The 16995-nt window shown below is 41.8% G+C and overlaps 1 protein-coding gene across 1 annotated transcript in view; it reads left to right on the top strand.

The window, feature by feature from the left end:
• Slc12a1 (solute carrier family 12 member 1) overlaps nucleotides 1-16995 on the top strand; it is a 68491-nt gene that overhangs the window by 48333 nt on the left and 3163 nt on the right. The window contains exons 18-21 of the mRNA XM_028760042.1: nucleotides 1071-1211; nucleotides 4002-4108; nucleotides 6529-6611; nucleotides 15731-15874. Coding sequence (XP_028615875.1) covers nucleotides 1071-1211; nucleotides 4002-4108; nucleotides 6529-6611; nucleotides 15731-15874 — 475 coding nt within the window. The remainder of the gene's footprint in view (nucleotides 1-1070; nucleotides 1212-4001; nucleotides 4109-6528; nucleotides 6612-15730; nucleotides 15875-16995) is intronic.

The following is a 16995-nucleotide window of genomic DNA, read 5'->3' on the forward strand; positions in this document are numbered from 1 at the left end:
GGGCTAGACAAGTTTTCTTGTATCCCAAAGTCCTTTGTTTCCCACCAAAGACCATTTAGACTGTCATTTTAAATGCAGTGTGAGGAACCAGTAACATCTATGTCACCTGGAAGCTTATTACAAATTCAGATGCTTAACCCCCACTCCATACCCTCTAGGGGTTGTCAACTACATGTTATCAGGATCTCAAGGGACTTGCATGAAATCTACAACATCCAAACAAAATACAACTCTCTCTATAGACTGAAGAAAGCAGGTGCTTCATCTGTCCTGCTAAACACTAAGGCAATAACCATAAATACCTTTTGAACTAAGTTAAAAACATAAGAAGAAAAGAGCTAACTTGGACCTCTATGGAAGAAGAGTTGCTAGGTAAACACTGGATCTCCAGAATATAATCTTAAGATTCCAAGTGGGCATCCCTTTCTCTTAGCTTCTCTCAATCCCCTTACATCATAGACATGTGATCTTTTGTCCCCACAAATTCACTGAATGAGGAAGAAGCATTAACCTCCCCAACTATAAATGTATCGACTCAAGGGAAGAGTGGTAGAAGGGAATTCTTAGCAATCAAAAAGCAGTGCTCAGACACTTATAAAACTGTCAGGATCTGTGGCTTGGGGCAGAATTTGTGGTCCAGAATGCTTGGGGTCCTAAGAGCTCTGTCCATTCTTGACATTGGGATCTAGCTGAGATTTCTTTGAGGTTCATAAGCATGGCTCTCACTTCTGAATCACAGGTTGGTTGTGAATTCATCCTGAGCCTCTTGGATCACAGCCTATTTTCCTTATGTTCTATCAAATCCTCAGCTTTTCTTTCCGTTCTGCACAAGGCAGTTATTTAAGTGGTTATTAATAAGCCAGGATATTTGGTCATGAAAGTGAATCATGTGAACAGTACAGGTCCTCTCCCAAAACAAGGTTCTGGGCAAGCCTCATTTAAGGAGGTGCTTTTGCCTTGGTCCTATCATTTAATCTAACGGGGCTTTACTGGTTGTTTTTGTCACCTGGTAACTGTAGTGTGAAGTATAATAGTGGGGCTTCTAACCAGTATTTCTTTGTGTCCTACAGGGACCTCGCAAGCTGTGTGTTAAAGAGATGAACAGCGGCATGGCTAAAAAACAGGCCTGGCTCATAAAGAACAAAATCAAGGCTTTTTATGCTGCAGTAGCAGCAGACTGCTTCAGGGACGGTGTCCGGAGTCTCCTTCAGGTAAGGCAGGGGGTGAGCACAGAGGTTGAAGTTAGTATCCAGGTAGATGAAGTTCCTAAAACCAATGGCTAGAGTTAGGCCAGTCACAAGGACGTGTGAGAGATCAAGGCAGGTGCTCAGGGAATCTCAGGCTAGGCAAGCTGGAAATAAAGGCTGAGGTTCTATTACCATGAACTAGGAATGATCTACTGGAAATGGAAAATCAGATGCCTTTGGCCAGCATCACTGTGTCCTCATGCTCACTGAAATGCAGATGTGTTCTGGTGGTTGAGGACTTTCAGAATTCTATTAATACTTCAAATTCGTGCGTCTTGTACAGGAGGTAGCTACGGTCCAGTTGGGCACTTTTTCTCTTTTTTTTTTTCTTTTGCAAATGATGGGTGGGCAGCTGCTAGACTCCACTAATAAATGCATGTGGACCAGGGCGGAAAATCTCCGCAGCCTCGGGAATTATTTCCAGAACATTAAATAAATGTGATCATCTCCACAGTTACATGCTGGAGTCTGCGGTCTTCAATCCGTCCCCTGTTCTTTCCTTTACCCTTCCTTCTTCTACTTCTATGGTGACTACAGAAATTTGTTCTTCAGTTCTCACCTCTGTAATTTGGAGGGAAAAAATCTTTAAAACAATTCAAGAGACTCTCTGAATGTAGCATTTGTATATTTCAAAATATTTACCCAATGGCTCCAAAAATGTTAGATGACATGGAGGAAGGCAATAAACAGTTATCTGGGAGGCTAACAGACACTCAAGAAAAACTGGCTCTGAACTTGCAACATTCCAACCTCTTCACAGTGCTGACTCAGTCGATCAGCCTTTGTAGTGACAGCTTCTTTCTAGGAGTTCTATAATACTAACTGGACTGGCAAGATATACCCACTCGTGTAACAGTGGCATGGCTGTAATGGAAATAACCAACCACTTTCTCATTGAATTGGAAGCCAAGTCTATAGAAGGGAACTCATGCCTTTTAATACAAACCCAGTCAAGAAAGCACCTTTCTGTAGCTAGAAAGGTCATAGACCCCCAAAGGAGAGAGTGCTCTTCTTGTTTCACTAAATTGACATGATGTGTATATTCATAGATTCGTGCTGGTCTCAGCCTTCATCAGAGAAGCTTCTCTTTGCAATAGGTGTTACCTAATGATGAGACTCAATACTAGTTAAAGTATGAAGAATAAATTTCTATGGGGTGCTAGGCTCTAAAAGGGTTATCAATATCACCCCTTCCAAGGCACAAAGCACAACAGTACAAGAGAGGGGATAGAGAATGTAAGAGTCAGGGGCCGAGGTTGCGCTGCTACAAAAGTCTCTTCTGGATATGACGTGGGAATCACACCCATGAACTCACTGAAACTGTGGTTACCTGCACAAGACCTGTACAAAATCTGACCTGTTACCATTTCATTATGTATGGGGGAGGGGGCTCATGAGGCCCTGCCCCTTATAGAAGGACTATGGGCAATTTATAGGTGCTAGAGGAGGGAGATCATTTTCTTCAATGGTGAATCACCTATAAGTTGACCATGTCCAGTTGGTAGACTCAGATACATTCATGCTCATGCAAGTGACCACATTTTACACTCAGTGGGCTGTGACGATGCCCATTGAAACTGGTGGAGGCATGTTAGGGAGAAGAGCTTCAGCAGAGGCAAGGGGTGGAGAGGGAGAATAGTGGGATGAGAATGCCTAGATTTCAGCATAGACATGGGTACATTTGTCAACGAATTTTTAAAATAGTCATGAAAAATGAAAGCAAAGAAATATACAAATAAATGTAAAAAAAAAAATGAACCTACAGATTCACACAAAGCATACGCCAAGTGTGCAGAAGGACAGGCTCCTGTTAGAAATCCTTCATTTTGCCCATGTCCTTCTTTTCATGACTGTGTCCCCTAGAATGGCTGGTCCTGGTAATTTCTTTAGTATATTCATATCCCAGGTGACCTCTCTTCATGCTCAGCTCTCCTTATTTTTGTTTGTCAATATCCAATTAAACTTGTAGATTCGGAATAAACGCCACCTCTCCATGAAGCTGTGAGCCATCAGCTGCAGCACAAGTCTCCCTTGGTGCTTCCACAAGACTCTGTTGCATTTATTCTTGAGTTACAATTGCTTATGTATATCTTGTCTCCTCTACATTATTCTAAGCTCCTACCACCAGTGCCTCAACTATCACTTTGCAATTAATACAGGCTTGATAATATTATTGCATTAAATGTGATTGACTGGAAGCCGTATCTTGTCCTCTAAAGATGACTGAAGTTTCTGATATGAAATATTACAGCTAAGGACACAGTCATTCAAGAGCATTCTGTTTGGGAAGTGCATCTCAGTTATTTTCAGCAAACAATATGAGGACATTTTCAATGGTCCTTGTATACAGAGATCTCCAAAATGTGGATTTGTTGTTGACACCATTTTGGACATCCCAGGTGGAAATGAGATCTGAACCACTGCTATAACATGCACATTGATAGTTAAGCCAACCCTTGCTTGACTTTAAATTATTGAACCATTTTAATGAGTGTGTCAGAAGTAATGCAAATGACTGCTAATTTAGCAAGGCTACATTCCTGTCATTTGAAATCCATTTATGACTGAGATGATTTAAAGCTGATCTTCCTATTTTATGCTTGGGTACGGGCATGAAGGACATGCATTAAGATGTAATCTAATCTTCAGAATCTTCAGAACATTACTTCAGTGCTCTTTGACATCATTTGTCATTTGCAGTAGTATTTTACTGGCATGGTAAGGATGGCTGATGTGTTTATGTCCTCTGTTTAGGCCTCAGGCTTGGGGAGAATGAAGCCAAACACTCTCGTGATTGGATACAAAAAAAACTGGAGGAAAACTCCCTTGTCAGAGCTTGAGAACTATGTGGGAATCATACAGTAAGTGGTGGCTTTGGGGACCAGTCTTTGTTTATAATGTGCTAACCAGGGCAGCATACAATCTGTATGCACAAAGCTCTCTAGCATCAGATCCAGTTGCCAGAGAATGCATTCTTCTGATCCTGTACATTCTCTAACAAAGGAGGAGAAAGACCCACACCACCGATAAACACTGGGAGGGGGTGGAGTAGTGGAGGAGCTGGGGTGGGGTGATACTGGAGCCAAGAAGGGACAAATGTGTAAGGTTCTAACTTAAATGTCTATTTACTAGAGTAAAGGATATGTAGAGAGGGGAAGGGAATTTTTCTTGAAAACATTTAGAATCCAGGTTTGGCTATTTTACCAACAAACAAAGTGGAGAAAGAAATCTAAGCAAATTTCAGAACTTTGTACATCCTCAGGTTCTAGTAATTGATACAGCACCCCTGTGGTCAGCCCCCAGCCCCCACCTCAAACACCCAATTCAAAGGGTCCAAATGACTGAGCCTACTCACATCAAACTGAGGAAGCCTCTGGTTCTTACAACACATTAGCAATTGGTCTTCTTGGTAGTAAAAGTCAATGTTAACTAAGGTGGTCCAAGTTTGCACTAGTATAAAATTAAATAATTCTAGCAAAAAATTGAAGACAGGAAGAAGGTAGCTACATATCTGCCCTGCATTTCCTTTCCTGGAGTTTATTGTTGCTTCAAGTAAGATACACTGTTATTGTTGACACAGGGCTATGGTTACAACTGAATATTGTCTTACTATACTTCTTTGAATATAAAGTTTTAATTGTCTGTACCACTCTTAAGTATGGTGTCTTTTACTTAGAATCTGTCTTAGTTTTGTATGGTATTTAAGACAACAAAGCTTTATTTTACAGTTTGATGGGTTAGAACTCTAACGATTAGCTTATGATGCCCAAATCAAAGTGGACCAGACTAAATTGTTCATAAAGCGCAATGTCCTACCTTCTCTTTCTAGCTCCTAAAAGTTGCCCACTAGTAGATGTGGCTGGTGGCACTTTTTCTCCATCTCCAATCCAGCAATGGCCACATTGGACCGACTTCTCCCTTCTCTCAACCTCATTCTCATTTTCAAACACCTTTGTCACTATATCCGGCCCAGGCAGCTATTGCAAGATACTCTCTTTCCCTCAAAGCTCTTGGCCTTTTGCCTTGTGAGGAAACACAAAGGAATTACAATGCCATCAATCTGCCTATAGAAGAACATCTTTTATGTAAAACAAATTGTCTAGTCTTTCACAATCAAGTTTAAATAGAAATAAGGCTTGCTTTTGAAGAGAACAGACCTATTTTATTAAGTGAAGATAATTTATGTTTTGAATTTTGAGTGGATATTTATATTACACTGAACTTCTTCATATCATTCCCTGAAAGTTCAGATCTAATTCTTATTGGAAGCTTGTTGCTTATGGTGACTAAACTACAGTGATGCTGCAGAGGGTGGCCTGACCAATCACAGGCTACAGTGATGCTGCAGATGGTGGCCTGACCAATCACAGGCTACAGTGATGCTGTGGAGGGTGGCCTGACCAATCACAGGCTACAGTGATGCTGCAGCCGGTGGCCTGACTGTAGGAGCTCTGGGTCTCAGTTCTGCCAATGCATGAACACGGGAACTTTCAGAAGCAAACGTTAAATAACACAAATAAGCAATAGGCTTGCTTTCAGATTTACAACATGTACTACAGGAGATGAGGTAAACCAAACAGCTTCCCCTTCTCTTCTACATCCTTAAATCTCTTTAGGCTGGTGCAGAGAAGGCATCAGAGACATCTGCAAGTATCTAGGATTTCACAGGGAGGCGGGGCTCTCAAGGGCCTGTGCGGAGTCCATGACAAAAGTTCCACCGAGACATTGGAAACGTGTTTGTTTGTTGACAGAGTTTCAACTACATAGGCCTGGCTGTCCTGGAAGTCACTATCAACCATAAACTCAGAAAACTGCCCCTGCCTCTGACTGCTGTACTGGAGACATTTTAGGCCATAAGCTTGGTGTCAGACATCATTGAATATGTCTTCCCAATGGCAGAGAGGGGAGTCTGATAATCAAAAGATTTTGCAATCTATAAATGTTCTATTCTAAATCTATCAGATTGTTTTGATCACTTAATATATTATTTTAAGGTATGTAGAGTTTTTTAACAAAAATATCTAGCTGGTGGGACTATTTGAACAAATTGGCTTCAGAGTGAATAACTTATTTACCTCTACCTAGAATTTATTTTTTAAAGGCACAAAGGAAGAAACAAACAAATGAAACAAAACAAAAAGACACTGGATCTTAGCTGTATTCTAAAGTGAATTTTAATAGATTCACGCTATCAAAATCCTAGAGATGAGTTTAATGTTTACTCCAAGTGTGAAGGTTAAAGAAAACACTGGACACATTCCAATGTTGTTTCCTCTTTCAGTGACGCCTTTGACTTTGAGATTGGCGTGGTCATAGTCAGAATCAGCCAAGGGTTTGACATCTCTCCAGTTCTCCAGGTACAAGGTAAATATTTTTCGTATCCACTCAACAGATGGTGAATTGTTTTAGGTGATTGGATCAGAACAGTGCTCAGTGTAAATAAAATGATTATGCCTTAGCCCATGGTGTGTGCAGTCCCTCTGTGCTTCCTCATGGCTAACACTCGTGGCCTTTGCCTTGGTAATCAGAGATGTAGACTAATTCAGGGTAATTAATGATTTTTCTTATTTCAATACCACAAAGACAGCATGAAGGTAAATAAACACCTTCGGTAAGTAGCCTGCCAAGTTAATTTTTGCAAGATGTTTCACAAAATGAAGTTGTTTTTGATTTTCCCCATGGCAAAGCATGTATTTGCTTTTAGGTGAGCAAGAACTGGTTTGTAGCTAACAATAAATGAATGAAATGAATCTGAATCTGTCATGCCTGTGAATCATTTATCTTTCTGCACAGGCAGAAAGATTCATTCTGACCAGCAACTGTTTCTTCTCTATAGATAATTTGGTAGAGTTGTTTAGTCTTAGAATTTAAACATATCCTCTTGTGTATGAGGTAAGGAAAGCATATAAGAGGAATTTCTGAAAGATTAGGAGAGAACACGAGTACACCTCTTCAACTGAACTTCTTAATGGAATCTTCTAATGACGCTAAGAAGAGGGGATATTTCGGGTTGCCTGTTGTATAACACACAGAATTCAGGTGAGGATGTTGGTAATAATAATAATAATAATAATATGTTAATAATAATAAATAACAATCCTGGTCTCTACACTTAAGAAGCTGGCACTGTAGTGGGGAAATGGATATTACTGTGATTGTTACGAATGAATGAGGAATTGTGGGAAAGAAGGGCATCTAATCCCAAAGAGGCTTCCTGGAAGAAATATGAAGTTTAGTGGATGAATCTGAGTTAGGTAAGCAATGTTGAGGGACAGAAGATTAGTAAGACTTGGGAACAAGCATTTCTTCTTGCCCAGAAGTGAACATGAGAAAAGGTTGAGATGAGAAACAGGAAGGGGTGGGCACATGTACAGCCCGAGCAGACTAATTTAACCAAAGGGGAAGGTATGAGGCAGAGACTGACTATCAAGGGCTTCCCAAGCTTCTTCTCCCATACTGAAAAGGGGAGATCATAGTTGGTCACCACTGAAAACCCTCAGAAGAATTTCAATGAGGGTATAATGGTCAAACATGGGTTATAAAGTTCATACTATTTCAGTCGTTTGGAGCGTGACTCAAAGAGGCCTAGAATGCAGAAAGGAATCGCATTTTCTCTCATATGTGAAATCTAGATTTAAATATGTATACATATGCATGCATGTATATGAAAAGCAGAAATGGGTAGATTTGGAGGTAGAAGGGGACCAATAACAAAGGGCAGAACAGATAGTAGAGGGTAGTCACGGGGGACAAATATGAGCAAGATACAATGATATATATGTATGAAAATGTCAAAAAAACCCCACAAAATAGTAAGCTAAGAAATTAGTTTTTTTTAAATTATAAGAGAGGAGATACACACACACACACACACACATATTGATTGCTAGGAGTAACAGTTAACGTTTCTGAATCATTTTAAAATATCTCTCCAAGGGAAAAGTCTATGAAGATGTATCCTTTTTTTTTAAAAAAAAGATTTCTATAATAATGGAAGCAAGGAGAGGTAACAGCCCAAACCTGGTAAGTGTCTTCAGGGATAAAGAGAAAACACAAAATGAAGAGCCATTTTTGGAGGCATAAAGAGCAGCATTGGAGGTTGATGGAATGTACAGGACATGGGACAGGGAGCTGTGAATTTAAAACTGCCTTGGTTAAATGCTGGGGTAGCAAAGGAGATGGGAAGAGGCAGAAAAGGTTTAAACAAGAGGGACATCTGTCTCAACTCAAAGTCGGTGGGAATCCTGCTGGGTCTTCATTAGATAAACAATACTCCTACCTATGTCTGAGATCCTGATTTAGATGTTGTTGGCTAAACTGTACCCCACTGATATACCAGTACCTCAGGATGGAAGTGTCTGCAGAGATTGTCTTTAACAACATAATTAAGATAAAATAGGGTCACACCGATAGGCCACAGTTCTGCTCTTCTAGTGCCCTTACAGAAAGAGGTTAGGACTCAGAGCTGGGCACTGCCACCCTCAAGCCATGGCAAGTGGCCTAAGGATAATTATCTCAGTTAACACCTCGATACTGGAATTCTCACTTCCTGAACTGTGAGAAACAAATTTTCATTTCATCTCTTTAATGCATGGTGGTTCCATGACTGTCCCTAGGAAATGAAGGCAAAAAAATCATCGTAGGTAAGGTAGAAATGGAAACCACAACAATGCAAATTTAGCCCAAAAGAGAAGCTAGGAGGGAGCCAGGAAGGTAAAACGATGAAGTGATTGGGTTCAAGAGAGCCATGGGAATAATCAGTATCACCAGAGACAGCAGTTAAGCCCAGCTACAGTGTATGAAATATATTGGACATGACATATATAATTGTAGTCAAAGAGATTTCTCTAGAATTACAGTGTTGAAATCCTTATTCAGATCTTGCTTAAGCAGCCATATTGTTGAGGTGTCATTGGAAAAACTTCCCTGTCATGTCTAGGAGACACACTCTCCTGCAGCAGATCTCCTGCTCCTCTGGCTCTTCAGTCAGTCATTATGCTGCCGCTTCCACGATGTCTCCTGAGCCTTAGATACAGGAGCTGTGTTGGAGATGTAGCAGTTGGGGCTGGGCCACCCATAGTCAGTTCTTCTCAGGTGTGGTTTCTGTAATTCTCCCCACCTACTGGAAAGAGAAGTCTCTTGGATGAGGACTGAAGACTTAAGGACATGAGTATAAGCCCTTAGAATTCAGTTAAGAAATATGCTGCTTTAGTAAAGTGGCAGTAGTATGTCCCCCTCCAAGATCCATGACTTCACTATCCCTGGGTAGTTGGCTAGGTCTCCAGTACCAGGCATGATCTCTCTCTTGTTGAGTGGGCCGTAAGTCCAAATAGAGAGCTGTTGGTTACTGCCAAGACATAAGTGCCACTATTGCATCTTACCATGCTGGTCATTGTTGTAGTTCATGGGCATCAGAGCTGGGTAAGGCTATTGACTGCTTCCATAGAACCTTCTGGTACTATAAAAACTAGTCCTCAGGGAGAAGGCTTTCTGGTTGGATCCCCCTTGTTCTATTTACTTTGATTTTTTTTTTCTGGCTTTGCTGATGCTATGTTTTCTATCTAAAAAAATGAGAACGACAAACACAACTTGTATTTAGATGATGCATTCACTCTGTGTATTATGTTAGTCTCTTCAAGCTGATATATGCGATGGAGCTGAAAATACCACCTCTACTGCTCCAGGCACCAGAATGTACCATCAGTTTATTTCTCTGAAGCTACTACTAGAATATGTAGCATTTCTCAAAGAAGCCTGAACCATAGCTTTTTTAAATTTCCCAAAGAATAGGTAGTGTTTAGATCAACTTTGATGTTTGAATTCTTTTCTGCTGCTTAACCAAGAAAGGGAAATTACAGTTAGATGCTAGTAAAATAATTATAAGGACCAACTGTCTAGGTGAACAAAAATGCAGTGTCACACGCATACACAGAGAGCATGTGAGACAAAAACAAACAAACATGACGGCAGACATTAGCTTGATGCCACCACAGCATGCTTTGTTATGAAGCTTCAGTAATCTCTGGCACAAGCCTCAGCGTAGATTTTGGATTAGAAGAAACAGACTTGTAGTTCATTATATTACACTGTAATATAGGGCTTAATAAGAGCCTGATAAATCTTCAGTATTGCCTTACAGTATGTTAATGATTATCATCGTAGCATTCCCAACATGGCACCGCAGTGTCATCACAGATTATAATTTAAGGGAAACATTAGCAATTCAGAGCCCATATACTACAGTTAATAAAACAGTGAGTACAAATCAGCTTTCTAGGTAATTTACCAGCTAATGGCAGTCATTTCTATACTGTGTCACAGACTCACACGACAATAACTTTTTGTATAAATAAGATCGATGCTCATAACATTATAACTTGTTCACTGCGGCAAGTCACCCGGTACTGATGACTAATGCTTCTTCTTAATAAATTAATTTATTGCCTGACAACACACCAAAAAAAAATGTGGCATTTCATATTTTTCACATCCCAGAGGTATTTAGCAAGTTTGCCAATTACAACAAAGAATCCAGATTGCATTGGTAGTAAACACGGTGATAGAGTGTGAGTCGCAATTGAGTACCCTGTGTAAGTACCACGCGATTTATGACCTGCTCAGAGCACGGTGATACGGCTGGGTCTGATTGAGTGTCTTTGAAAAATAAAGACAGATGGCCAAGCAGTAAATAATTGCTTGATTGGAAGGCAAGGACTGCTGCCTTCAATCCAGCCTGACTCCACCCGGGGTTCAGCAACTGATCCATGTAAACATGTGTGGCTTCAAGTTGATTGACCAAAGAAAGAGTTACAATTTAATAATGAAGGAAAAGGAGGTTGTAAGATGGGCAGGGATACGTCTGCCCTCTGGCTTTCTCTGCTCCTCTTTCCGCTGTCCTTAAGAGTCAAAGCAGATGGTGAATTGTAAACCCCTAAATGACATCTTTTTAAACAATGACTCAGTGGGACGTATGAGGAAGTTTTGACAACTAAATCCAATTTCGAAATAGAGTCTCTCCAGTCAGTTACCGTGCGGCTGGTTTACGGAGCACGTGGGAACACAGTGGTCGATAATCAAAGCAATTTGGGTATCTGGTCTCACTAGAGTTGTTTTGGGGTGTGCAGGAAGAAGGTTATTCAAAACCTGCTCTCAACTGACAACCTAAAGGTCATTGACTCCCTCCTCTACAGCCTTGGGATTCTCTCTCAAAATCTATAAAGGCGAAGGGCAGGCAGCTACCATGATTGAGTGACTAAAGAAGAGTAAAAAGCAGCAGTTCTTTTATTTTGTTTTTGTTTGTTTGTTTTTCGAGACAGGGTTTCTCTGTATAGCCCTGGCTGTCCTGGAACTCACTCTGTAGACCAGGCTGGCCTCAAACTCAGAAATCTGCCTGCCTCTGCCTCCCAAGGGCTGGGAGTAAAGGCGTGCGCCACCACTGCCCAGCTTTTGTTTTGTTTTGCTTTTTATTTTGCTTTTTGTTTTGTTTAAGTGCAGCAGTTCTTAACCTATAGGCCTTGACCCTGTGGGGGTCAAATGACCTTTTTCACAGGGGTCCTCTAAGAACACCAGAAAACAGAGATATTTGCATTATGATTCATAGCAGTAGCAAAATTACAATTATGAAGTAGCAATGAAGATATTTCATGGTTGGGGGTCAATACAAAAATGAGGAACTGTATGTATTAAAGGGTCTCGGCATCAGGAAGGTTTGATCCCCTTCTGAGGGGATTAAACAATAGGCTATGGTGGCACAGTCCTGTAATCCCAGCACTAACAACGCTGAAGTAACAAGATTAGGAGTTGAATGAGAGCCAGCCTAGGCTATGAAGTGAGCTTGAGGCTAGCTGAGGCTACAAAAGACTCAAGGACAGTGAGTGGTGGCAGAATCTAATGATAGAATTGGACATCGAAGACATGGACTGTCTATGCCCAAGTTTCCTTTATAATGAAATGCAAACTAAAACCAGCTCTCCCTACACACCAGCATCTGCAGCGAAAGCTTCCTAAATATTGTAATTCCTAAGTATTCAAAGTGTAGTTGTAGCTGAGCATAGGGGCACAGGTCTGCAATCCCAGCCCTTGGGGTGAGGAGGCAGAGGTTGAAGACAGCCTCGGCTATGTGAAGACTTCTAGGCTACAAGAGAAAACCCTGTCTCAAAAAGCGAAAAACAACAACAAAAAGACAGTAGTGATGGTGGTGTTGGTGGCTATGGCTGAGGAATGAGAAATCTTTAATGTCACTCCCCTGGCTCCACTAAGTCACCTCCTCCTTTGTGACTAATGGTTATTTTTGCAACACAACTGGCCAGTATCTCTCTTAAATGTTTCAGCAAAGTCTGCTGTTCTTCCTGCCCCTCATTTCCAGTGCAAACAGAGGTGTGCAGTAGATCAGATACAATTTAAAAACCAGACCATCAAAGACCACTTCTGTTTCACACTGTAATGTGGGGAGTTGCCTGGGACAGGGGTCTTCTATCTCCCACAAAGTAAATAATGAAGAATCATCTCTGACAAAAACTTGAAAGCTCATTGTACAGTGGAGATGGCTCTACTTTGGCTAGACAAGATGGTTTTAGCCTTCAGAATAGGTGTTGCTAGCCTGTCTGCTCTACAAGGGAACTAATGAATTTAAATCGTAGAAGCAGACTTTGGGCTGTCTCCTGGGCCTGGGGTTCTGCAGTTTGCTTGTCCTGGAACAAACCTCCAGAGTAACTCAGATCGCAAACTCCATTACAAAAGAGGGTGTAAACCATCTTTACCCAAGAAGAGCACTAGTTGGAGTGCACAGTTAGTAGCTAAAGACAGGGTGTGCCTGTCAAAGAAAGAAAAGGGAGTAGCCCCTCCTCTGTGCTGCTTATAGCTGCCTCCAGGAAATTAACAGCTGAACTCCTGGAAAAGAATGTCCCCGCTGGAGCTCTGAGAGGCCTCCCTAAGATGACATGTTCCAGAACCATCACTGGGGGTGTGGCTTGGCATCCTGTGCCTGCCAATGTTTTAGTTTGTCTGATGAAGAGGCTGGCAGTTAATAGAAACAACTGTTAAGTAATCTTAACAAGCTACAAGAAGGGCTTCAGGCTGAGAAACACATAGACTGACCGTCAAACTAACCTCTTTGTACTCAAGTCCTGACCTTGCTCATTGATAGTCACACACATTATTTAACCTCTTTGAACTTTGGTTTCTTCGTGTACAAAGCCAAGAGAATAATTGTAGCCACTTCCAAGCTGTTTGGAAAAGAATCAACCATAGCACCCAGAGAGTGTGCAATAAGTGGTGTTAAAACAGCACCTGGCCCTCTCAAATGGTTAGTTTGCTTTGCATGAGAAGATCCATTTCCAGAAGAAACATAAAGACCCTGCCTGACGAACACATTTCTCTCTTCTTCCTGAAGCTCTAAGGCAGACTGCTGTTTATTCCTTTTATGAAGCTCAGAGGGTGGGAAAAGAAAATCGTTCTGATGTTTCAGTACACAGGAGGCCTGAGGCATAGAAAGAGTGAATGACTACAGCCACAAAGAGCCAGCTGCCGAGCCCTTCTGGGTTGTGGCCCTGCTGCAGTGTAGATCGCCCTCACCTTTTAAAGTCAGGGCAAGCATGGCTTGCCTAAACTCTAACACCATCAGCCGCATTCCCCAGCCTTCCTATGGCTGCTCATCTTGAGACCCTTTGAAGCTTTGGGGAGATCACAGGGGTGACTTGACTCTAAATCTCACGCCACTGGCAAAAGATTAATTGCTAAAACCTGGAAAGGGGCCAGGTGGTTCTGAGTAGCTGGATAACAGCAGCATCCGAAGGGTGTGATGGTTCTGACAGATTTAGTTAATGTGGAATTGCCCCTTCACAAAGAGCTAAGGCAGTGGGTTCTGAAGGCTGACATTTACAGAAGCCCTAGCAGGGTTTTGTAACAGGGAATCTACATTTTCTGCATTCTCTCTTGGAGCAGGGCTTATTTCCCACATTTTCTGCATTCTCTCTTGGAACAGGGCTTATTTCCCAAGGCTGGATTCTCAGCAGGCAATGAGATAGGAGATCTGACAGAAGTTGAGGAATATGCTTGTTAGCTCAGCACTGTTACATGACTGTAAACTCTCACTTGCTAAGGTCAAGGAGAGATTATATATTGTATTATGGTGTAAAGAGAGGGGGAGGGAGAGATAGGAGAGAGGCAGAGAAAGAGGGAGGGAGGGAGGAGGAGGAAGAGGAAGAAGAGGAAGAGGAGGAGGAGGGAAGGAGGGGGGAAGAGAAATCAACTAGGAACTTTTCAACACGATCAAAACTCAGAAAAGCTAAAAAGGCAGCCAGATACAACAGTGGTCCTGAACCTTCTGGAGGAAATTTTGCAGTTTGACTCTTGGTTTAGACTCAAGCATTGTGCATGACTTTTCAGCCACCCGATCTCTGGCATTCTCTCAGAAACCTTGGCTTTCTTTCGTCCTTTGGCTCTGGTTGCTTACACCATAAGGTTGTTTTGGTTTTTCCACTTAGGAGTCATAATCAGTGCCTGATACTTTGTTCACTGCAGTTTGTGTTCAGAGACTAGAGAAGTTGATTATAAGATCTGATTATCTTTCTGTAATTTGCTCCCCATCCCCTTTGGCCTTTTGAGATAGTCTTGAGGTAGCATGGGGCTGGCATTAAACTTGTGTAGCTAAGGAAGACCTTGAAATCCTGGACGCTGTGCCTCTACCTCCCAAGTGCTGGGATGACATGTGTGCACCAAATATGTGGTACCATTCTGTGGTTCTTGCTCTTAGTTTTATATTTCAACTCAGAGGAGTTGCTATGTGCAGATAACTGCCCAACATACATGCCCAGCATATATATGCCCAACATACATGCCCAGCATGTGTGCCCAACACACAAGCCCAGCATATGTGCCCAACACACAAGCCCAGCATATGTGCCCAACACACAAGCCCAGCATACTTCTGCAATATTATTAGTTCTGCTTTTTGAAAACCTTACCTGGTAACTTGATCCTTAAGTCAGTAATTTAGCAGTGACATCATCTCACTAGATGGGTTTTCTGGATGGTTTAAATAAGAAGTAGCCTTTTGCTGGGCATTGGTGGTGCATGCCTTGAATCCCAGCACTTGGGAGGCAGAGGCAGGCGGATTTCTGAGTTCGAGAGTTCGAGGCTAGTCTGGTCTACAGAGTGAGTTCCAGGACATCCAGGGCTACACAGAGAAACCCTATCTCGAAAAACCAAAAAAAAAAAAAGAAGTAGCCTTTCTTGCCCTCACAAACAAAAGCCCCATGACTTTATGCATGGAGCTGTTTTTCTGAACCAGCTGTTACTACTTTTTGAATACAATTTACTGAACGCATTACTTTTTAATGATCAGGACAGAAAAGTATCAAACCATGTGCATATTTGCATGCATCCTATTGTATAATTATATGAGATGCTAGATTATGTATGAGATTGTTCCTAGAAACTTTGTTCCTCTGAGGGAAGCCACTGACCGTGTCTACTCTCTTCAGATGAACTAGAGAAACTGGAACAGGAGAGATTGGCTCTGGAGGCCGCAATCAAAGACAACGAGTGTGAGGAGGGGAAGGGAGGCATCCGAGGCTTGTTTAAGAAGGCCAGCAAACTGAACATTACCAAGCCAGCCCCTAAAAAAGGTGAGCATCTTTAAATTTTAAGAGCGTGACTTCAAGATGGGCACATAGCTGAGTATCACGAAGGGACAGATGAAGCATCAGAGACACTGGGTATGAGCAGGCACCAAAATATCTCTTTCATGAAAGCAGCATCATGAAGCACTTTATACCTCCTTACTGTTAAAACATACAGCTAGAAACAACCCTGTCACTGACCAGAATGAGAGACTGGGCGTGCCACTCACAAGGATTCCTGCCTGTAGGTTTAGTTTAGTAACAAGCTGATAAGACTGGAAGACATACTGAGGACAGAGGATCAAAAATGAGAGAATTTGTTTAAGTTGTAGAAACAGGAGACTTATTTATCTATTTACTTTTGAAAATTCTCTTCTTTCCCAGTCAAGAGTAAGTTTGATTTTTAATCAGGTCCACAGTGACCTCTGCTGGTCGAAAATCAGAATGCACACAGAACACCAGAGCCTGTCACTAGTGTGAGATCACAGACTGGTTCACTGTCAGTCCAGGGGCAGTACTCAAACTGAAGCTTTGCTAGCTCCTGGATGACAGCAGCTCAAGAGACCACTTCCTGACCCATGAATAGTCCAATTCAATTGGCTTGTGCTAGTGTATGTAGCCCAAGGTTGAAATTTCACCTGTAATATAAGGACAACAGGAAATACAAACACAATTTGTATCCCACACACCATGCAAAGCTTTATTTTTCACACCAATTTTTAAAATTTATTTGTTTTTAATTTATGTGTATGTGCTTGTGTGTGTATAAGTATCAGAAGAGGACACCAGATGCCCTTAGCTGGCGTGTCAGGAGTTTACAAGCTCTCTGACATGGGTACATGGTTGCTGGGAACTGATGTCTGTCCTCTGGAAGAGCAGCACTCTTGAACACTGAGCCATCTCCCCAGCTCCTTCTCACGCATGTTAAAACATCATTTCCCTTTTCAAATAGTGGTACACACCTTTAATCCCAGCACTCCGGAGCCAAAGGCAGGAAGATCTCTGTGAGTTCGAGGCCAGCCTGGTCTACATAGTGAATTCCAGTGTATCTAGAGATACGTAGAGAGACCCTGTCTTTATACACACACACACACACACACACACACACACACACACACACACACACA

This window comes from Grammomys surdaster, unplaced genomic scaffold, assembly GCF_004785775.1.
Source record: "Grammomys surdaster isolate TR1022 unplaced genomic scaffold, NIH_TR_1.0 126381, whole genome shotgun sequence".
NCBI classification, from domain to species: Eukaryota; Metazoa; Chordata; class Mammalia; order Rodentia; family Muridae; genus Grammomys; species Grammomys surdaster.